Genomic DNA, 21558 nt, shown 5'->3' with positions numbered 1-21558 from the left:
ATCGGACGTCTGAAACTCATTCTGGCTGAGCATGTAGCCACGTTGCGCAATTATCCACCGTCAAACGGTTTCACTTATCACTTAACTAAACGACGTCGTTAAAGGAAATAAAACAGAAACCTAAATTGCTACCCACCGTGTTGTTCCCTCTTCCGTATCCGACGATTTCTTAGCATCTCCGGCGAATCGTCTTCTTCTTCTTCTTCTTCTTCTCCGGCGAATCAAAATCCAGATTTCTCCAAAAATCGATCCTCTCTCATTCGGACGAGTTGGGTTCTCCTCCTATAGTGTCCACTCTTACTTGCCTTAGGTTTGTACCCATCATATACTTTTTTTGCATCTGTAGATTCTCAACCAAAAATTTTTTATGAACACACACACAAAACCTTGCTTCCCTACCAAAATTTTGGCTTTGATTATTTTTTTGATAAGATAAGTTAGGATTCAGCTGAATCATTACAGTTATTGACTGAGTGATGTGAATTTTAATGATAACAGAGCTTAAGATTCTTGAGTTGGGAATCAAAGATGCCTCACAGAACAAGGCCGTTGAAGGGACTCTTGCTTTTCACTGGAATTAACTTTTTGTTGGTGCAGACCATTACCCCTGTCTATGACTTTGTCTGCTTCTTGCCTTACTGGGAGAGAAGGGTATGTTGTAGGATTTTTAACTCTCAAGGCTATAAATAAATATCACTTTTGTTTTTCGTTCTGCTCCTATGTCTCTAACTGTGTAGGTTAATCTTGGAGACAATGATCACTTTCTGTTTTCAGTCTGTAGATTAACTCATCTGGTTAATGATCATGGTAACTAGTTCGGATACTTTGATAGGGTGATTTAGCTTACATTTCTTAAAGGGCTCGAATCTCTTTTGTAGGTATATTTGTCCATCTAATAATGCAAGCCTTTGAGAGCTGATGTTCAGTTCACATATAGTGTGTGTGTTCATATGATGCTATTTGATGATTTGACTCAAGAACACTGTTTTGTGGTTAAATATGTAGCCAAATTAGTTCGCGTGTGATTTATATTTGAATACGATAGTTGTTTTACTAATTGCTGAGAGTGTTGGCTAATTATTTAGATGATAGAATCATAGAAGGTCATAGAGTTGCTTGGAGCTAACTATCTTGGTACAGTAGGTTATGTGCATAGGTAGCATGAAGTATGCTCTCAGATTGACATTCTATATTAACAAATCGGATCATGTTGCATTATCAAATACGCAATAACTCTACTGCTTTTCTTTTTTCTGTTTTCTCCCATTTTTTTGGCATCTCATGTTAATCACTGTTTAACTTTCGTTTTTCTATTTCTCTCTGTTGTTTCATTGAATCTTTACAGAGAGAGAGAATCCGGCAGGAGCGTGAAGCAGCAGCTGCATCCTTAAACAGCACAAACTCAACACAGAAAGCAACTCAAGCATCTGTTGGATGATGAACTCTCTACATCTTCTCAATCTTTTAATCAGAAGCATTCCTCTTTGTAAGAAACTATTTACCCTCTGATTACTGAATAACTGAGAAGACAAAAGAAGGCATATTCACATCTCTTCTCTAAGCTAGATCTATTAGTAGCAAATCTTGAAAGTTTCTGAGTTGTTTTAATACATTTGTCTTAATCGTAGATACTTTCAAAGATTCTGATCATTGGCAAGATCCGAGAACCCCACATGTTTTTGATAAGTGAGATAGGCTATTAGAAAAAGGAACAACACTATATGATTTTCTTGAAATAGGCTTTTTGTTTTGGGTGGACAGCTCAATTATACTTATTTGAGGGGACTCTCTTTTATGCTAAACCATCCAAATTGCTGCTTTTTTATTAAATCATTGAACTGTCAGTGTCTCACTTTGATTCAAATTCCATTTTACCATCACCATGTTTGTCAACATGAAAGATGCAATATATTACATAAAATATATAAGAAAACAGTTTTTGTAAACTACGTCGTTTAAACCATTCGGTTATTGATGTTTAATTTGCAATTTGGAAAAATTAATTCTCTCATACTGTATTAACCACCTAAACGAAAATAATTGAACACTTCAGTAATATATAGAGCTGAAATCAAAATGAGAGCATTTTAATCAATTGAACACGAAACAACCAACGCTACAACGTACAAACTAATTTGATATACAGAAGAAAAAACACACGAGTTTATATAAGAGATTTATATAATGGTTGAAATTTATAGCATATATTATAATTTTATTACAAAGATGAAACCATACGAAATTAAAACATACAATATACACATTTTCAAGTTTTCTTTGAAATGCTAAATAAACAATAAACTTTACACACCAACATCCTTGTTGTTTCATCAATATGTAGACTTGAAGGGCTTATAGACCTTAAGATCAAGCATCACTCCGGCTATTGAACCAACTCCTGCGACCACCGAGATCACAAGACAAGCAACACTAAGCATCTGTAAACACACCCATCTAGTGCTCCATTTCTCTACCTTCCTCTGCTTTATATACATCTCCACTGGAAAATAAACCGTCAAGGGCCAAAACCCTAACGCCCCTAAGATTCCAACCACATCGTTGAAAAACGGCATTAGCATCGATATCACGGTGGTTGAAACGACAAATCCACACCTGTAAACTATCCTGAAAACGTTTGCTTTGTATGGAGACCTAAGTCCGGGGATTTTAATTTCAAATTCCTTGGTGAAGAAGTCATTGTCTGGATATCTCTCTGCGACTGATTTTTCAATAAAGGCGAAGATGGGCTGAGCAAAGACTTGGTAAGCTCCAACAAGGTGGACGACGATGGCAGCGTTAGCTATGTCAAGAAGCCAAAACGGGTTGTAGAATCCGAAACCGGTGAGGAGGTTTCCAGGTGCTGCATCTCCGAAGGCGGCGTAACCCATTGAGCCACATAGCATGTAGAACATAGTCGTGACAGCGATGCTGATTTTTGTAGCTTTCTTCATCGTTTTTGATTCCGCCGGCGGAGATCTTACAGTATCCTAAATTACAAGAGCAAAAATAGTCAAAAAACTGAATCTTTTGTACAAAGTAATGGTTTCTTTTTAAAACCTAAAAGTTGAAACTTGTGTGCAAAGAAAGTCTTTCTTATATATATATATATATATATATATATATATATATATATATATATTTACCTGAATCTCGATTAGCACAACCGAGTATGAGTATGCAAAGGCAATGTCTCCAAGTGCTTGAAAGGTTCTCCATATTTTCTGTGTTTGAGTCACTGTTCCGATGCTTATTCCAGTGAGACTTCCTTTGAAAACTCCATTTGCTGAGAGAATTCACATCTAGATTTAGCATTTTCTTTAGATTCTCGTAAAAGATTATGGGAGTCTTTTGTACGTAATTTTTACCTGCAACTTGAACGATTCCAAGAGCTAGACCGATGGCAGAGTAAGTGAAGGACATGACAGCTGCAACAATGGAGATCCACCAAATCTGGTCAAAGTCAGGAATCTGAGAGAGCAAGATCTCTGTCACACCAAATATTATCATGTAAGGATTGCTCGACATGTGACATGGGTCTTTTCCTCCACTTTTGTGGAAGCAGTTCGATCTCTTGATCGCCCTGCGTGATCCATCCGAGTATGCAAATGTTAAAAAATGTTTTTTTTTGTTCCGTTGGTTATGTTAAATATGTTTGGAAAGGAAACAAAGAAAACAACTCACATCATGCTTATAGATGCTGCTATTGTGTAACCGATCGCTATACCAAAGAGATTCAAGTATTGAATGAGCCCACAAATCTTGAACTTGAACCCACCTACAAAGAAAACAGAGCATTTCAATCCTCAAAACAAAAAGCAGAGCAAAAACAGAGAGCAGAACAGAGCATTCAAATCAGTATTGATGATTCGAGAGTATTGGTACCTAGGATTGATCGAACGGCGTCCATGTAAGTGTAGTTTCTCTTGCCAGACACTGCATCACCGGTTCTGTAACAATCGCTAAGAAGTGTCGAGGAGTAAAGAGTAACGAAAGAGAACAATAGCATCACGGCAGGGCCAGCGATCCACCCAAGCTGTGCAATCGCCCATGCCAATGACAAAACGCCGGATCCAATCACCGCAGTTATTATATGAGCGCTCGCGGTCCAAACAGTTCCTGGTATAAAAACGCGTTTTGAATTTGCGTTTTAGCATTTACGTTTATAAAACAAATGTAAGAAACGAACGTTTGATATTTGTTATGTTTAAATTTTAACCGGTTCTTTTGAGACGGCCATCATCGTCGAAGCATTTAAAAGCCGGTTGTGGAGGGACGACATCGCTGCTGGCCACGTCGAAGACTTGGTGGCCGTGATGGTGGTTGTGATGGTGGCGATTGGCGGCAGCGGTTTCACCCATCTGTTAATTAGGAAAAAAACCAGTCTTAGTTTATTATGACCGTGGGAGAGTGAACTAAAAATACATTTTATGCCAGTTTTATTCAATTCGGATGAATCGGTGTGTATATATACTCTAAGGACTTTTATAACTTGGTGTTAAAAAAATACAATTCATTTGTAGATATGAAAAAGAAGTCAAAATTCTATTTTAGAACTTTAGTTGAGCTTAAAATTTTGTTTCATTCAAATAGATGTTTTACCATTTCCTATGCAAATCGAGATATAGATGATACGGTAGAAATTTTATTCTATGAAAGAGTGAAGAGTGTTTTGATTGAAATATGAATTCATTTGAATGGAATCTAGTAAAGATAGTGAAACTAGTTTCTGACTGTAATGTTAAATATACGTTAAAAAAATCGAGAGTAACGTAGTAATAGTACCTCCTCTTATTGAGCCTTAAAGAGAAGTAAAACTATTATTACAAAGCTATGAACAAAAGGTCAAGACAAAGAAGAGCAAAATAGAACTAAGGAGATGGGTGATGATAGTAGTTGCTGCTGCATTTTGGTTAGTGTTTGCTCAGTTTCTTATATAAGCCATGAAAAGTGAGGAATATAATTTAATTAGCTAAAAATATATGAATATTTGTGTATGACAATTATTTCAATTTTGACAATATTTGTTTGTTAGGTATTTTCTTTTTTTCTCCACCATCATTAGTGAGGTATGAATAAAATAAAATAAGGAAGAATCGAATGCTTGTTTCTCCTCCGTACCTTTTGGGTTCGACTTAATCACTCACTGTTTATATTAATCAAAAAAGTTGTGAAACTCATTATTACTTCAAATATTTCATAGATGTATAATTTGACAAGGATATACCAAGTTTAGGATTATATAATTAGAAAGAATTTATGTTGCCTAAGTGCTTAAATATATTATATACGTTTTAACCATCGGTTGGCCTCACGCCGCCGTCGAGAAAATCTTCTTTCACCCTCCTCTTCCTTTCTTTCCCCGATCTGAAGCATCGATGGTGACCACAGACCCCCCGGATCCAAATCTTGTTAACACAGATAAGGCGAATCAGCGATCAGATACAGATCAGACAGAGACGAGACCAGATCAGGCAGATCCACGACCAACTACAGTTCAGGCTCAGATTACTAAACCCCCTCCAGCTCAAGTAATGGGATCCGAGAACTCCTCTTTTGAGGCTAAAAAGATGGAAGTTGCTCCAACTCAAGATAAGTTTAACGTGACTGATCCAACACTCAAAGGGAAAGAGCCATCTTCTCAAGCAGGCTCTGTACCATTGCTCACTCCACCAATAGAGGAGAAATCACCTCCGACAATCGACGATACGCAACTGCAATGGGCTGAGCGATTCGACCCCACACTCCGGAACCTAAGCATATCCAGTCAGCCTACATTCACAGAAGACGACACTCTGCGTGTTCGTGCTCCAGCTTCAGTCATCCTCAAGGCTGCAGACACATGGAGAGAGCATATAGTTGCTCACTTTCATGGAAATCCTCCATCGGCTGGAAAAATGTTTGTTGACCTGAACCCAATTTGGGGGAGGGAAGGAAGAATAAGTATCAGAAGTTTGACAAATGGAATTGTACTTAACTACATTCCATCCGAGGCTACGCGCAAATGGGTTCTGGAGGTTGGGTGTTGGCAAGCTGGAAACTGTCTATTCACGGTGATAGCTTGGTCTCCAACAGCAACCCTCAGCCCAATAAAACTAGTGTCATTGCCAATCTGGGTTATATTAAAGGATGTCCCTTCTTAGCTCTACTCTCTGTCGGGACTCAGCACAATCGCTTCAGGAATAGGCGAGCTGCTTCACACCGAGAAACACCAACTACCGCCACTAGCTCCAGATACAAGAATAAAAGTTGAAGTCCTCCTCAAGAAGGTCCTACCTCTTTCGGTTTTGGTTGAAGACGATGACGGGAATGAGGTCAGAATCTGGGTTGAATACCCTCGCCTTCCACCAAAATGCGACTATTGTGGAGAGTTTGGACACATTTACCATCGATGTCTTGTGGCTCCTTCGATCTCTCCCAATAATTCAATTACAGTCTCAGTTGACCACACTAGCTCAAACAGCACCAGGGTCGGCATCTCTTGCTTCATCCGTTACAATATATGAACCCACTCCCAAGGCCACTCATAGGTACCTGGAGTCCCCTGCCACTAACCCCAAGAGTGAATGGATGGTAGTTAATCGTTGATCTCGCTCTCCAAAGAAGAAGGAAGCTAACCAATCGGTGGTGAAGGTTGAGGCAATTATATCGGATAACTGTGTCACTGGCATTGTTGATGATATAAACAAGTCAGATGAGGGGGCTGATCAAAAGATAAAGAGGAAGGATGAGGCTGCCGCAGAAGGAAATAGTAAGGTTACGTCCATTAAGTCTCAACCTGATTCAGATCTTCCTCCTAATGCATTGGAAAAAAGAACTAGGAATGGTCCCTACAATCAAGTCAAGAAGGGGAAGAATTTACGAATCTCTATTAGTGAACGACAGCCTGCTAAGGGTCGTTCTCATCATCAAGCTACAAGCTTGAAGCTTTGCTTCAGCACCTTTCTTGTCCACCATCGATGATGAAGATTTTTTGTTATAACGTACGAGGGTTTAATACAACCGCTAGACAGTATCAACTTAAGAGTTGGATTGTGTCTCAAAGTCCTCATATAGGAGGCATTTTGGAAACTCGGGTCCAGGAAGAGAATGTGAATCCTATTTTGGCACACAGTTTTCCGGGTTGGAGGTATGTTAATAACTACTCAGCTATTGCCTCCAACGGTAGAATATGGGTTGTTTGGCATCCTGACTTGAAGGTTTTCATATACAAGAAGACGGATCGGGTTATTACTTGCGGGATTTTTGATCCCTCTTCGAATCACTCATACACGGTTTCGTTTGTGTATGCGCGGAATTGTATGGTAGCTAGGCGTGAACTTTGGTCTGACCTGGAGGAGATACATAGATACGGTAGTCAGTAGATCCATCCTTGGTTGATACTTGGTGATTTCAACCAAATCCTAAGAGCTCAAGATCATTAATCCCTTCACCCGTATCCACTGCCTTTGATAGGTATGGCTGAGTTCCAGGACTGCATTGACAACTGTGAACTATTAGAGATGGTTGGAAATGGTTCAAGCAATATTTGGTATAATAATCAGGAGGCTAATCCCATCACGAGGAAGTTGGATAGATGTCTCACAAACGAAGCATGGTTTAATTCCTTCCCCCAATCAACTGCTCTATACGATGATCCATGTGGTTCTGACCACACTCCTATTTTGGTCTCTACGTCAAATGAAAGGGAGAGAAGGAAAGTGCCTTTTAAGTTCTACAATCTATTCACAAGTCATCCAGATTACCCTGCTCTTATCCAAAACGCATGGAATAATAATGATCACATTAGATCTCCAATGTATCGTCTCTGTCAGAATCTCAAGGCGGTTAAGATGGGATGCAAGACTCTTAATAGGACAAGCTTCAGCAACATACAAGCACGTACTGCAGAAGTTCAAGAAGAACTAAAGCGAATCCAGACACAAATACTTACGAGTCCCTCACAACAACTATTCCAACAGGAGAAGCAGGTGAAGAAGAAGTGGTTATTCTTATCCACGGCTGAAGAATCCTTTCTAAAGCAGAAATCGAGAATCCGATGGTACAGTGAAGGCGACTCCAATACCATGTTTTTCCACAATTCGGTAAAAGCTCACCAAGCCAGAAACAAGATTGGTTCCCTACTCAATGACCAGGGTGAAAGGATCACAGAGAAGGATCAGCTCAAAATCTGAATTGATTCACAGCTGACTTCTTTATGCATGATTGAGGAACTGTGGGGACAAGTGTGATCGATGCAGTCACGGACTTCTTCATTACTGGAAAGCTCATTAAGCAAGTAAACGTAATCATAATTGCACTCATTCCAAAGACAACAGTTGCTGACAAGTTGGGTGAATTCAGGCCTGTCTCATGGTGCAACACCATCTATAAGGTAATTTATCGGATTCTGGCAAGGAGACTAAAGATGTTTACAGATATGGCGGTGCAGAGGAATCAGGTGGCTTTCATAAAAGGGAGATTGCTTTATGAAAATGTCCTATTGGCTGCTGAGTTGGTTACCGATTTTCATAAGACGGGACCAATATCTAGAGGTTGTCTTCAAATTGATGTATCGAAGGCTTTCGATAATGTGGACTGGGATTTTCTCACCAATATCCTTAAAGCAATTAAACTTCCTACTACCTTCATCAGATGGTTAGTTACTTGTTACACCACTCCAACCTTCTCAGTGGCACTCAACGGTGAGCTAATAAGATTCTTTCCTGTGAAGAAAGGTCTAAGACAAGGAGATTCCATATCAGCTCCCTTATTTGCTCTGGCTATGGATATCTTATCAAAACAATTGGATCTAGCTGTTGCTCAGGACAAGATAAAAGCCACATCCCCTCTGCATTCAGCCACTAATCACTCACTTAAGTTTTGTTGACGATCTACTGGTGTTTTTTGATGGATCTGAATCATCTTTGGTTGGCATTTTGGAAACTTTGGATCGTTTTAAGCAAGACACTGGTCTGGGAATCAATCTGGCCAAGTCATGCCTCTTTCTCGATGGAGACAATAGGAATATTATTAGCTCTCTGGCTTCAAGACTCAACTTATCACATGGCTCCTTACCTGTTAGATACCTCGGGGTACCACTTATTACTCAAAAGCTTAATGAGACGGATTACCAGCCTTTAATTGACAAAGTGAAATCAAGAATCTCCGACTGGACTCATCGTCACCTTTCATTTGCCGGAAGACTTCAACTGCTCAGTAATTAATAGTACAATCAACTTTTAGGCTTTGATTTTCCTAATTCCATCTAAATGCCTAGAAGAACTGGAGAGAATATGCTCTGCCTTTTTGTGGAAGGGAGCAGCTGACAGTGCTAGAGGGGCCAAAGTCTCATGGGATGTTGTATGTTCTCCTAAATCGGCAGGAGGACTGGGTCTCAAGAGGCTGGCAGATTGGAACAGGATATTTGGTTTAAAGCTGATATGGCTACTTTTCTCACATGCTGGATCGCTATGGGTATCTTGGGTTAAAACTCACCTTATCAGAGGCCGTTGCTTTTAGACTGCTGATTTCAGAACTACAGGGAGCTGGATTTGGAAGAGACTTATAAAACTAAGGAATCTAGAAAGACCTTTTATCCACCCTCGAATTGTATCCGGTGCAGACACTCTCTTCTGGCATGATAACTGGACAGGGTTAGGTCCTCTTATTGACATCATAGGAGAAACAGGGCCTCGTGTTTCTGGTATTGGGATTCTTAAAACTGTGTCAGAAGCAACAAGGAATGGGGAGTGGATTCTACCGAGAGGAAGGAGTCCTCAGGCTCAACTCCTTCGTATTTGCCTTCAGGATAAATTGCCTCCTACCTCTTCTCATGGAACGATGTCTTCGTCTGGAAACTAAACCCAGACCAATCAAACGGTGTGTTTCCATGCAAACATGGAAGCATTTGCACCCTGTTGGACCCCGAGTGCACTGGCATTCACAGGTTTGGTTCAAGAAGCGAATTCCAAAGATGGCTTTTATGGCCTGGCTAACAATTTTAAACAGACTCGCAACAAGAGACAGAATGAGATCCTGGAATATTCAAGTGCCTGACTCTTGCCTACTTTGTCTAACCGGAACAGAATCTTGAGACCACCTTTACTTCAACTGTTCATACTCCAAGGTTCTTTGGATCGACTTCTTTGCTCACCTATTGCCTCAATTGCCAAGCTCTTTCAGTGGATTTCTAAGTTGGATCAAGCGACCTACCACAAATAAGAAGCTCAACGTGATCTGCGCTATTCTATTTCATGCCCTCATTTACTTCATTTGGAATGAAAGGAATGCAAGAATTCACTCATTAGATTTTCGTTCAACAGACAGACTAAAGAAAGAGATCCAACTCCTCCTTAGGCGGAAGCTAATGGCACTTGACAACAAGACAACATCTACTACTACTTCACCGCAGGATACTTTTCTCTACATTTGGTTTGAAAACTTCCAATCTAGCTAAGCTCTATCTAGTCGATGTTTTGAATATTATTGGCTCAACCTGTTATGAGGCTAATCGTTCTTATTGCGATGTAACCGTACTTGGTTTTTTTTTCTCCTAATATAATATACCGATGCTCCTTTTGAAAAAAAAATATATATATATATATATATATATATATATATATATTATATACAGTATTGTATAATGTTCATCATTATGTTCCTCCATATAACGTGGAATTTCTTTCCAAAGGCCACGCGTAGCCGTAGTGTTTTCTTCGAAAGTGAAACGAAAAGTTAGACAACGAATTATGAAAATTTAGTTTCGAGAATGATATTTTTATTCACGTACCTAATTATGAATATGAGCAGAGAAAAAACAAATAATGGTATGCATGGAAACGTCTTGAGAAACTAAACTATATATTGTTATGTTGTATCGTTCAAAATTTAGACATCAACTCTAAGGTAATCAATTGTTGAACCCCGAATAAGAGTTCTGACTATGAATATGGATTTGATGTGCTCCAAAATTCATAATGGTTTTGTAGGCAAGGCACGTAATATTTATAATCACGTATTTTTATCATTTCAATCAATTCTCTACAACTAACATTCAAGATAAAGAGCCACGATAATGGCCTTGTATGATGAGTTTGTTTTTTGAAAACCTTGACCTATATTGTAAGTCATCTACCAGTACCACTCGAACTTAATAAGTAGCTTGTGGTCACTGGTCCCTTGTTGATGCTGTTCATACTAATTAGTGGTATGAAGTTATGCTAAAATTAGAGTAGATGAGGTCATTTGAGTAAGATGTTCTGGAGACTATTTAAAACCCATAAATTAAACTCCCAAATTACACGAACGCTCAGCGAGCTTTAACAAATAGTTTAATAGTGGATGGGTTACTTTTACGTGGGATAAAACATAATTAATACGACAAGTGTAGGCGTAAAGAATATAGTTCAGTTATCAGTAATCACGAGAAATCGGTATTCGACTAAACACATCTCCACATACTCCACATCTGCGAAGTTTTATAAAATAGAATTAGACATTAATAAGCAAGTGTCCGCCATGAAGAAAAAGGTGAGAACAGTGTCCTAGTGATTGATATGATTATATTGACAAGAGAGAAACGAATTTTTTCGAGTGACTCCTATCCACCATTATATTTTCATTATTTCTTTAATGTAGGATCAGAGAATCTTTGAAATCCTTCTCATGTATTAAAGAAATTATTATGTTCTTTTGAATTCCAAGATTCTATCTTCATAACTACTTACTATTCTCTTTGCACAATAATTAAGGCCCAATGTTTAGGCTTAGACAAACAAACAAAAATCGGCCACGTTTTCAAAGTTTCTGCGGATTGTGATGCGTTGATTGAACGAAAGTAACGAAACGACACCAGAGCTCTTGGCATAAGTTATTATTTTTGTTAGGTATCTGCTAGAAAAAAACAGGTATCTTCGTGTATAGGGGTTATGACGATTTCGCCTGAGAACGAGACGGAGTAGCCCATTGCGCATTGCCATGTAATAAAACGAGGTTAGACGATGTCGTTCCGGTAGAACCTCTTTTTAATCATTTTGATGACTATTTTTCTAGCAATATTTATTACATACAGGCAGGCCTTGGTTATATTATTCAGGTCCAACATAGTCTTTTTTTGTAAGACTATGTGTAAGGCCCAAAAAAACCTTTTTGATATATCTAGTTGGGCTAGACATGATATTTGAATAACATTGTCAACAACAAAAATCTAAAATAGCAAAAAAAAAAAAAAAAATAGAAAAACAAAATTTAGTTAGAAATAGCGTGTGAACAAATCCAGGCGTTAGTGGGAATAATAGCAAAAAGGAAATAGAAAAAAGGAATACAGAAAAGGAAACATAGAGAAAGAGTGACTACCGACTTATGTAGGGTTTAATCTAAACCATTGAATATCAGATGATATAAAATCAGGACCGTCCATTGATTTCAAACCCTACTCATCTCTCTCTATAAATATAATTTGTTGCCACTCTCTTTTTCTCTCTATCGTTTTTTTTTTGTATTTCCTTTTCTTGGTCTATGTTGTTGTTTCGTTTCGTTTCGTTTCGTTTCGTCTCTCTGGGCGTTAGAGCGCTCTGGTGTGTGAGTGAATAGTGATGATTCTCTTTCTCAAAGCTTCGTCCCTACTTGTTTTCCCTCTTGATTATGCAATATTTTTTGTAACCTCTGTTTTATTGTCGGGGAGACGAGAGGATGCTTTGATGATCGGTCCGTGATTGGGTTTTGACGGAATCGTCTTCTCTGCGCTCGGGTAGTCTTCTTCCTCTTAACAAGTCTCTGTTTTTTTTTTTAGATTCTGACTTTTCACATTCTAGGATTTCGTTTTTTTTTCCAACAGATTGAGGAATTTGGGAAGAAGCTTTCGCAAGCAATTCGATATTCAAATCTCCGTCTTATACTTTACTCCTTCTCCCAGGTACATCTTCAACCATACTCTAATTTTGAACTTTGATTAAACCCTTCAAAACAATCTGATTGCGATCTCGATTTTTTCTTTTTTCTTTTTCTTTAGTAACTCTGATTGATTGATCAATGTTTTTTGTTTTTAATAGATTGTCTTGACAGGATTAGATTTCAAGATGGGTGCTAATGACAATGTTTCAGATTTTTGTCTATCAGCTTGAAGAATACGAAAGAAGTAATGGTAACTATGATTCTCATGAGTCCGTTCTAATTTTTTTTTATCTAATGGCTATTTAGAAGCTGCTGAGATACTGGAGTCAAAACGTATTTTAACTTTATTATTTTTGCCCTCTGTTTTGGTTGAGTAATTGCTGTGTTTGTTCTCATATCTTACAGGTAATACAAAAGGCTGGTTCTTCATGTGAAAGTTATTCAGGTATTCCATCTTTTTATCCCTCCAACTTACGGTGCAAGTTGTTTTTTTTTTTCTGTAATTAACATCTCTTTATTTTAAAGTCTCTTATGTTTGCTAAGTCGGATCATCTCCTCTTAGCCGCACAAGGCTACACATGTGGTGTATTCAGGTAGTCCTCCTGTTTCCTACTTGTTTCTTTCTCTTTTCTTCTTATATCTAAATTGATGATGGTGCTGCTAAGGTTCTTTGTTTTTTTTTGTCTAATCACAGGCTAATCCCAAAGAGATTATGGATTCAAACGTTTCCTTAATGTCATTCTGGTATTTTAATTTTATACTTTTTCCCTCTGTTTTGGTTGTGTAATTGGTGTGTTTGTTCTCATATCTTGCAGGTAATACAAAAGGCTGGTTCTTCATGTGAAAGTTATTCAGGTATTCCTTCTTTTTCAAAGACTCTTAGGTTTGCTAAGTCGGATCTCCTCTGAGGCACAAGGCTGGACATGTGGTGTATTCAGGTAGTCCTCCTTTATCTCATTTGTATCTTTTTCTTGTCTTTCATTTAAATTGATGCTTGTACTGCTAAGGTTCTGTTTTTTTTTTTTTTTTAATCATAAGTGAAGAATTGGAGAAGAAATCAAATGCATCTTTGGTCTGCTAAGTCGGATCTCCTCTGACACACAAGGCTACACATGTGGTGTATTCAGGTAGTCCTCCTCTTTCCTCTTTGAATCTTTCTCTTTTCTTCTTATATCTACATTGTTGATGGTGCTGCTAAGGTTCTTTTTTTTTTTTTGTCTAATCACAGGTTAATCCCAAAAGGATTCTGGAGTCAACCGTGTCCTTAATGTCATTCAGGTACTTTTAATTTTCTATTGTTTCCCTCTGTTTTGGTTGAGTATTTGGTGTGTTTGTTCTCATATCTTGCAGGTAATACAAAAGGCTGGTTCTTCACCTGAAAAAGTTGTTTTTTCTGTAATTAACATCTCTTTATTTTAAAGTCTCTTAGGTTTGCTAAGTCGGATCTCCTCTGAGGCACAAGGCTGCACGTGTTGTGTATTCAGGTAGTCCTCCTCTTTCCCATTTGTATCTTTCTCTTGCCTTCTTAAATTTAAATTGACGATGGTGCTGCTAAGGTTTTTTTTTTTTTTCTTCTTTTTTTTGGTCTAATCACAGGCTAATCCCAAAAGGATTTTGGAGTCAAACGTGTCCATAATGTTATTGAGGTAGTTTTAATATTCTATTTTTTCCCTCTGTTTTGGTTGAGTAATTGGTGTGTTTGTTCTCATATCTTGCAGATAATACAAAAGGCTGGTTCTTCATGCGAAAGTTATTCAGGTATTCCATCTTTTTGTCCCTCCAACTTATGGCCGGTGCAAGTCTCTTAGGTCTGCTCAGTCGGATCTCTTCTGAGGCACAAGGCTGCACATGTGGTGTATTCAGGTAGTCCTCCAATTTACCAATTGTATCTTTCTCTTTTCTTCTTTTATCTAAATTGATGATGGTGTTGCTAAGGTTCTTCTTTTTTTTTGGCTAATCACAGGCTACTTCGAATAAGGTGATCACAAGTAAAGAATTGGAGAAGAAATCAAATTCATCTTAGGTCTGCTAAGTCGGATCTCCTCTGAGGCACAAGGCTGCACATGTGGTGTATTCAGGTAGTCCTCCTCTTTCCCATTATTTGTATCTTTCTCTTGTCTTCATTTATCCGAATTGATGATGTTGCTGCTAAGGTTCTTCTTTTTTTTTGGCTAATCACAGGCTACTTCGAATAAGGTGATCACAAGTAAAGAATTGGAGAAGAAATCAAATTCATCTTAGGTCTGCTAAGTCGGATCTCCTCTGAGGCACAAGGCTGCACATGTGGTGTATTCAGGTAGTCCTCCTCTTTCCCATTATTTGTATCTTTCTCTTGTCTTCATTTATCCGAATTGATGATGTTGCTGCTAAGGTTCTTCTTTTTTTTTGGCTAATCACAGGCTACTTCGAATAAGGTGATCACAAGTAAAGAATTGGAGAAGAAATCAAATTCATCTTAGGTCTGCTAAGTCGGATCTCTTCTGAGGCACAAGGCTGCACATGTGGTGTATTCAGGTAGTCCTCCTCTTTCCCATTTGTATCTTTCTCATGTCTTCTTATATCTAAATTGATGATGGTGCTGCTAAGTTCCTTTGTTTTTTTTTCTGTCTAAACACAGGCTAATCCCAAAGGGATTCTGAAGTCAAACGTGTCCTTTATGTCATTCAGGTATCTTTATTTTATATTTTTACCCTCTGTTTTGGTTGTGTAATTGGTGTGTTTGTTCTTATATCTTGCAGGTAATACAAAAGACTGGCTCGTCATGTGAAAGTTATTCAGGTATTCCTTTCTTTTGTCCCTCCAAATTATGGTGCAAGTAGTTTGTTAATGAAGTTTGTTCAAGTAGTTTTTTTGAAAATTTCTTAGGTCTCCTGAGATGGAGCTCCTCTGAGGAAGGCTGTACATGTGGTTTATTCATGTGAAAGATGTTCAGTATTCGTTCCTTTTTCCATCTTATAGGTCTGGTTAGATATGTTTTCTATTATTCTATTAAGCTAGATATATCTTCTCTGTTTGTTGCAGTGCGTCGAGGCTGGATCCTCTCGGCTATCATCTTTTTAGGCTTCTGAGGATCTCATCTCGTGCTCCATATTCTTTCTTACTTTCCCTAACTGGTTCTTTCCCGTTTATCTCTGTTGGTTGTAATTCTCATCTTTTGGGTTTCTCTGCCTTGTGGTGGTTGTGCTTCCTAACATGTTTGTTATTATACTTTGTCCTTCTAAGTAGTTTATATATTCAAAATATTTTTAGGTCTCTTAGGTCTGTTAAGTCTGAGATGAGATCCTCTGATCCAGAAGGCTAGACACGTGGTTTATTCAGGTTTTCTTTCCTCTATCCCGTTGGGATGTGTCAGTCATCTATTTGTTTTTATAAACTGTTTGAATTTTGGGTTCCTCAGTTTTGGACCGTGCCACTAGGGATTCTTCAACAATATTTGAACTTGTTAATGGATCAGTAAAGCTGTTGATCTTTTACTAACTGGTAATTTCTTCCCCTTTATCTCTGTTGGTGTTTTCTTTCATGCTACATCTATTTTTACTGTTCGATCCTACTCTCACATGCTTGTTGTTTGATCCTACTCTCACATGCTTGTTGTTTGATCCTACTCTTACATGCTTGTTGTTTGATCCTACTCTCACATGCTTGTGACGGTGGTTTTATGTGAAGTGCTACCCTTTATTATAGGTATATATTGAGGATGCATAGGAGGGTAGTTCTATTCTGTCTCTGTTTAAGATGTCTTTGATCTCGTGGTTTCCTGTTACCTCTTTGGCTGTTTCTTATCTTTGTTTGTTTTATGTTTAGGGTGTTAATTTCCCTATTTACCTGATGTTTGTCTTTTCTAATTTTTTGAGAAATTTTGATTGAGATTGTATAGAACAGGCATGCATTTTTGGAGGGAAGGATCGTTTGTGTATAATTTCGTCTTTGTGGTTACTATCGTATATATATATTGACTATTGTTGGCGTGTATAATTTTTCCACTGTGTCTGTGTTTCCCAGATTTTCTTCACCAATTACTTAACTCTCAGTTTCCGTTTCTCTGCTGAGTACACATACTCGGATAAAAGATGATCATAAATTTCTCCTAAACAGGTTTTAACCTAGTCTTCCTTGTAACCTCCTTTGTAGTTTCTTCCCTTTTCCTGGGAGATTTGCTTAGTTTTTTCTCCCCCTTCTCTTTTTGCTTTTCCTGATTGTATGAATTCATTTATCTTTTTGGATGATGGAAGAAGAAGAGGTTCTGTTTCGACCTGCTTTCTTAGGTTTCCATGTATCTGTGCATCGGAGTTTTTGTTAATCAAGTCTACATTGGAGCTTCCATGATTGGTTGATTCAGGTTCCATGAGCTACTTTTTTTCCTGTGGTTTGATTATTGGATTTCTATCATTCTATGCCGTGTGGTTGACTTTTTCTATTTTGTGAATAATTCCTCACTGGTTGCCTTGGATTGATCTCAATTGGTATACGTTTCCTTTTTAGTATTATATCTGCTATCTATGTTTTATTGTGTTTTCCAGAATTTTTTTTATCAATCACTTTACTCCAATCCTTGCAGTTTAGTTAGTCTACTCGTAGTCAGATGAAAGATGATCATAAATCCCTTTTTAATGGTTTTGTAATTATATACTTCTTTAATTCTTTTCATGATGATTATGTCTACCAAAGTGGTATTTGTATTGAATATCTTCAAGTCTTTTAGGACTCTTCAAGGCTGAACTCCTCCTATGCAGAAAGCTGCCTGGTTGCCTGGATTTCCCACAATCTGTTGATTCATCCTGTTCTGGGTTTTGAAGTGTGTTTCACTTATTGAGCTTTGGACGGAGAAAGTGGAGAGTTTCACAAGATTGGTTCTTGTCATTGGTTGTTTCCCGTCAACAATAATGTTTCTCATCTTCTTAGATATGCACGCATTTCTGCTTAGGCCTGACCTTTTACTAAGCCTTTATCATAGTTATTTCAGGCTACTACTTTGTCTCTTCTTATTTATCCATTTTTCTGTGCTACATCTATTCCTAGTTGTTTTCTTTCTAATCCTTATTATATATGCTTGTGATTGTAGATTCTCTTTATATGAATTACTTCATTTATATAGATTCTTATGGTGTTTTTTGTCTTTTCTGTTTTTGTTATGTGATCAATTCTCCTTGCCCTTATTTGTTTATGCCTTTCTGATTTTGTAGTCTGCATATCATTTCTGCTGGAGATGAAGTCAGTAGTTTTAGGAGTTTGGATGTTACAAAGTGGAAGTTCTAATTCGGCCTGCTTTCCTACACTCCCCTGTATCTGTACATCATGAGTTTGTAAGGTTGCTTTTTCTGTGTTTGTTATTTCTAGTGTAGATTGCCGAGGAAGCAAAAACTGAAAGTTTCAAGCTTTTGCGTGGTTGTCTCAATAGGGATGAATTTGAAGCTTTCATCTCTGGTGGATTCAGTGTTATGAGCTACTTATCTTATGGGGTTTGATTTTTAGGTTTCTTTGGCTTGTGATTGTTGTGTCTTTGTTGATTTTTGAATTACTTCAGACTGTTATAGTTTATCAACGAAAAGTGAGCTTCCACCTCCAGAGGGTTGCCTCACGTCTCAATTGACCGTTTCCCATACTCCCTTCCTTCTTTATGATTTTACGAGACTATGTTTTTTTCTTTCTTAGATCTGATGCTTTGTTGCATTGTCTTATTCTGCTCACTGAGGGTAAATATATATGTGCTATAGATTCCGAATTATGGGCTGGTCCATATCTCCAGCCAGACAAGGTAAAGTTGAATGTTCTTTTGAGTTTTGTATAAAACGTTTTTGTTTTTGTCACCTTTCTATTTAATGGTCTTGGGGGTTTAGTTGGCTAGAGTGGTTAAAGCTCTGTAGATGACACTTCTCTGAAGGTGGGTTACCTTACTTTTTCAACTAATTTTGAAGACTGTTTTCTGTACCTTTGATGATGATTCTCAGTTTTGCAGCAATGTTTGGTTAATGACTGATATTTTTGAAGATTCTCAGTTCTTTTTGTTGTACGCTACGTGGATTTCAAGGTTTAACTGCTATAGTCTATCACGATGAGATCTGTAGTCTTTTTTTTTTGTTGGTTCTTCCACACTAGTTGGTAGCAACGGTCGTGGTGTATGTGTGTTAGCGTTGTTGATGGTAAGCGCGGCATCAGATTTCTTGCCATTAAGAGAATTTGGTTGGAATGAATGTTGTGATTCTGGAGAATGTAGGGTGTGCTAGTACATGTACATATATTAAGGGGTTTTCTGTAGACATTTTGTTATGAATTACAGGCGAGGCAGAGGCTTAATGTTATGGATTCTTCTTACGAATGTTCCCAGGTTAGTAGTCAGTAAAAATTGATAACATCACCTCCTTACTTCTGGTGAAGAGGTCGATTCAATATGTTGTTGGATTGTTACCTCCAAATCCTTGCTCATTTCTTCCTTGGTTATTATTGGAAAGGTTATGATAATTTATGAAATCATGTGGCTTGCAGGTCATGGCTTGCTTTAAATTACTGAAGGTCGTTTTCTATGCGAGAATGGCGGCAGAGGGACCTATTGGTGTGGCACAAATGAAGTTTTTACTCTAATTTATTTTGGTTACATAACTTTTTGAGTGGCCAAATAATATTCTAATGGCTGCCCAACAAAAATAAATATTGCTGCAAAACAATATATTCAAACTTCTGATACTTGACATTTAAAATACATTGTTTCCACCACAAACGTTAGTCGAATTCTTTGGGTACGTATGCAAGTCCTTATGCATCAATCGTTATGTTCTCAACCACGTACGAAATTAAACATCATGAAAATCATGTTCGCTGTGGGATGAAACAGAGTATGCAATAGAACACGAATCAAGAGTTGAGAGACAAGAGTTTTAACGACTTCAAGTCTCGCACCTACGTCTCAGCTTCGACGGCACAAGCAATCCACTAGAAATTCTTAAAGAGTTGCATCACTCGCATAAGAAACTATATATAGAGACCAATCCAAGATTTGAACTTATCTTTAATCTCTATCTTACAACTTAGTAACCCAGATGCTAACTTGTCTTAATAACAAACTCTTCGTATCACTCTTACGGATACGGTAAGCTGGTTACACGAATTCAGCCAACCAAATTAAACTCAACTTTACTCAAACATTCCAATCAAGAATATATATAAACTACAATCCACGGCTTGCAAACGCATGCTATATAGTTATGATTTTGACTATTGTCACACATTGTCATTGTCATATATATATATATATATATATAGAGCATTGCATAAGACAAATAGTCATATGAATAGAGAAATAGTATATATGTGATAGTAATTGTTGGCTTGTTACTAACGATGGGTTGTAAGTTCCGACAATGAGGTCCCAACTTGTCCCCTCCTTATCCAACTTCTCAAGCATATTCGAATATAAATTTCTATATACGACAAAACAAATCCATCATAAAAATATGTATAGGTCAAGTTCGGCAGCTATAACATCAAGCTCCACGAAGCTTCCTATTTTTCAGTTCACACAGCGACTAAAACAAACAAGTGTTCAAAATAATATATAAAGTTTGAATTCAGATCAGGTCCGGATACAGTTTATCTGACTTTCATAATAGAAAAACAATTTTTTTTTAAAAAGAACAATCATGCATTTAGGTATTATCTTTTGTTTTTTGGGGGGCTTAATTAGTATTAGTTATTTAGTTGGGCATATCTTTAGACTTGACTGTTATCATCCAAAACGACAAATAAACGAGATTTTGATTTTCTTTCTTTTGACCTATATACTACAGTATTATAACTTGATTTTATATACAAATTGCGAATATCTGTCACTCGGGCTAAGTTGGTTCTAGGCTTCTAGCTACCTGGTTTCTAAATACAAAAATTAACGCAAAACTCTCTTCAAGTTTTTTTTTATAAATCTGTTGGCCTTTAAAATCCATTAGTGTTCCTAAGTACTTATAAAATGGGGAGGTAATTAATTAGGGGAAACAGAAGTCGTAAGTGCACAATTAATTTAACTGAAAATGTTTATGAAATGATACGACTTTATGAACTTAAATTATTAATACCAATACAGAAATATCCTTGCTGTTGACAAAAACACAAAAGGTCATGTTTGATCCAAAAACATGTTTGCATTATTAATCGGTTAAAGGAGTTATAAAACTATAATAGTAAAAGGAAAAGATGACCATATTCTTATAAAACATTATTTACTAATTATGTTGAATAGATCATAGTATCATACTACCTACATAGTATAAATAATACTCAATTATATGATACGAAAACGTAAGTGATGATCATAAAACGGGGAACAAGCCCACGTCAGTCCCTCGTACACACCTACCTCAACTTTCCATTTTCAGATTTTTTATAATTAGTAGAAGATTCATGTGCATTTTTCTAAACAATCACGCATCAAACTTGTGAATTTAAAATTGATCACCATTTAATTAAAAGACGGCTCAATTCGTACTTCATCATCAAGGATTTAACTAGTGGTCGCTAAATAGTTCTCTCGTCGTAAACACATATATATATATATATAATATATATACTCGGAAAACTCAAACTATAACGCTTTCATTGCAAACTCAATTTAATAGTATATAATAATAAAAAAATACAATTAGTCGAGAAATCTAGACTGTAGTAAGAAAAAAATATATAAATAAAAAAAATGATATTAGT

The 21558-nt window shown here is 37.2% G+C and overlaps 4 protein-coding genes and 1 long non-coding RNA gene across 5 annotated transcripts; 4 read left to right on the top strand and 1 right to left on the bottom strand.

The window, feature by feature from the left end:
- The first annotated feature begins 105 nt into the window (after positions 1–105).
- Positions 106–1650, top strand: LOC104734915 (uncharacterized). Its single transcript, XM_019234864.2, has 3 exons — positions 106–310; positions 499–651; positions 1346–1650. The coding sequence occupies exons 2-3, from the start codon at positions 529–531 to the stop codon at positions 1436–1438; spliced, it is 216 nt and encodes a 71-aa protein (XP_019090409.1). The 5' UTR covers positions 106–310; positions 499–528; the 3' UTR covers positions 1439–1650.
- Positions 1651–2163: 513 nt separating this feature from the next.
- LOC104734914 (amino acid permease 2) lies at positions 2164–4949 on the bottom strand. The gene is made up of 7 exons (XM_010454595.3): positions 4783–4949; positions 4217–4358; positions 3883–4116; positions 3682–3775; positions 3366–3580; positions 3144–3283; positions 2164–2987 (listed from the first exon to the last, which is right to left on the bottom strand). Exons 2-7 carry the CDS (start codon positions 4356–4358, stop codon positions 2331–2333), a joined length of 1482 nt encoding a protein of 493 aa, XP_010452897.2. The 5' UTR covers positions 4783–4949; the 3' UTR covers positions 2164–2330.
- A 2505-nt stretch (positions 4950–7454) lies between these two features.
- On the top strand, positions 7455–8171 carry LOC104737901 (uncharacterized). The gene has a single exon (XM_010458152.1). The coding sequence runs from the start codon at positions 7455–7457 to the stop codon at positions 8169–8171; it is 717 nt and encodes a 238-aa protein (XP_010456454.1).
- Positions 8172–9876: 1705 nt separating this feature from the next.
- On the top strand, positions 9877–10435 carry LOC147929170 (uncharacterized). The gene is made up of 2 exons (XM_087482377.1): positions 9877–9969; positions 10106–10435. Exons 1-2 carry the CDS (start codon positions 9877–9879, stop codon positions 10433–10435), a joined length of 423 nt encoding a protein of 140 aa, XP_087338503.1.
- Positions 10436–16295: 5860 nt separating this feature from the next.
- Positions 16296–19585, top strand: LOC109128482 (uncharacterized). Its single transcript, XR_002034903.2, has 2 exons — positions 16296–19195; positions 19354–19585. It is a non-coding gene; the product is annotated as an uncharacterized LOC109128482 (long non-coding RNA).
- Positions 19586–21558: the final 1973 nt, after the last annotated feature.

The sequence above is a fragment of the Camelina sativa genome, chromosome 13, assembly GCF_030686135.1.
Source record: "Camelina sativa cultivar CO46 ecotype springtype chromosome 13, ASM3068613v1".
Lineage (NCBI taxonomy): Eukaryota > Viridiplantae > Streptophyta > Magnoliopsida > Brassicales > Brassicaceae > Camelina > Camelina sativa.
Note: the sequence above shows the minus strand (reverse complement) of the source record. Positions and strands in the feature narration are given on the sequence as shown.

Bases quoted from the DNA above. Each gene is read 5' to 3' on its own strand.
- LOC104734915 (XM_019234864.2), top strand. From the start codon at position 529: ATGCCTCACAGAACAAGGCCGTTGAAGGGACTCTTGCTTTTCACTGGA. The intron at 652-1,345 runs GTATGTTGTAGG...GAATCTTTACAG, and splicing joins TGCCTTACTGGGAGAGAAGG to AGAGAGAGAATCCGGCAGGA.
- LOC104734914 (XM_010454595.3), bottom strand. From the start codon at position 4,358: ATGGGTGAAACCGCTGCCGCCAATCGCCACCATCACAACCACCATCAC. The intron at 3,776-3,882 runs GTACCAATACTC...TTTTCTTTGTAG, and splicing joins CGCCGTTCGATCAATCCTAG to GTGGGTTCAAGTTCAAGATT. The intron at 3,284-3,365 runs GTAAAAATTACG...GAATTCTCTCAG, and splicing joins TGGAATCGTTCAAGTTGCAG to CAAATGGAGTTTTCAAAGGA.
- LOC104737901 (XM_010458152.1), top strand. From the start codon at position 7,455: ATGGCTGAGTTCCAGGACTGCATTGACAACTGTGAACTATTAGAGATG.
- LOC147929170 (XM_087482377.1), top strand. From the start codon at position 9,877: ATGGAAGCATTTGCACCCTGTTGGACCCCGAGTGCACTGGCATTCACA. The intron at 9,970-10,105 runs GCTAACAATTTT...TCATACTCCAAG, and splicing joins AAGATGGCTTTTATGGCCTG to GTTCTTTGGATCGACTTCTT.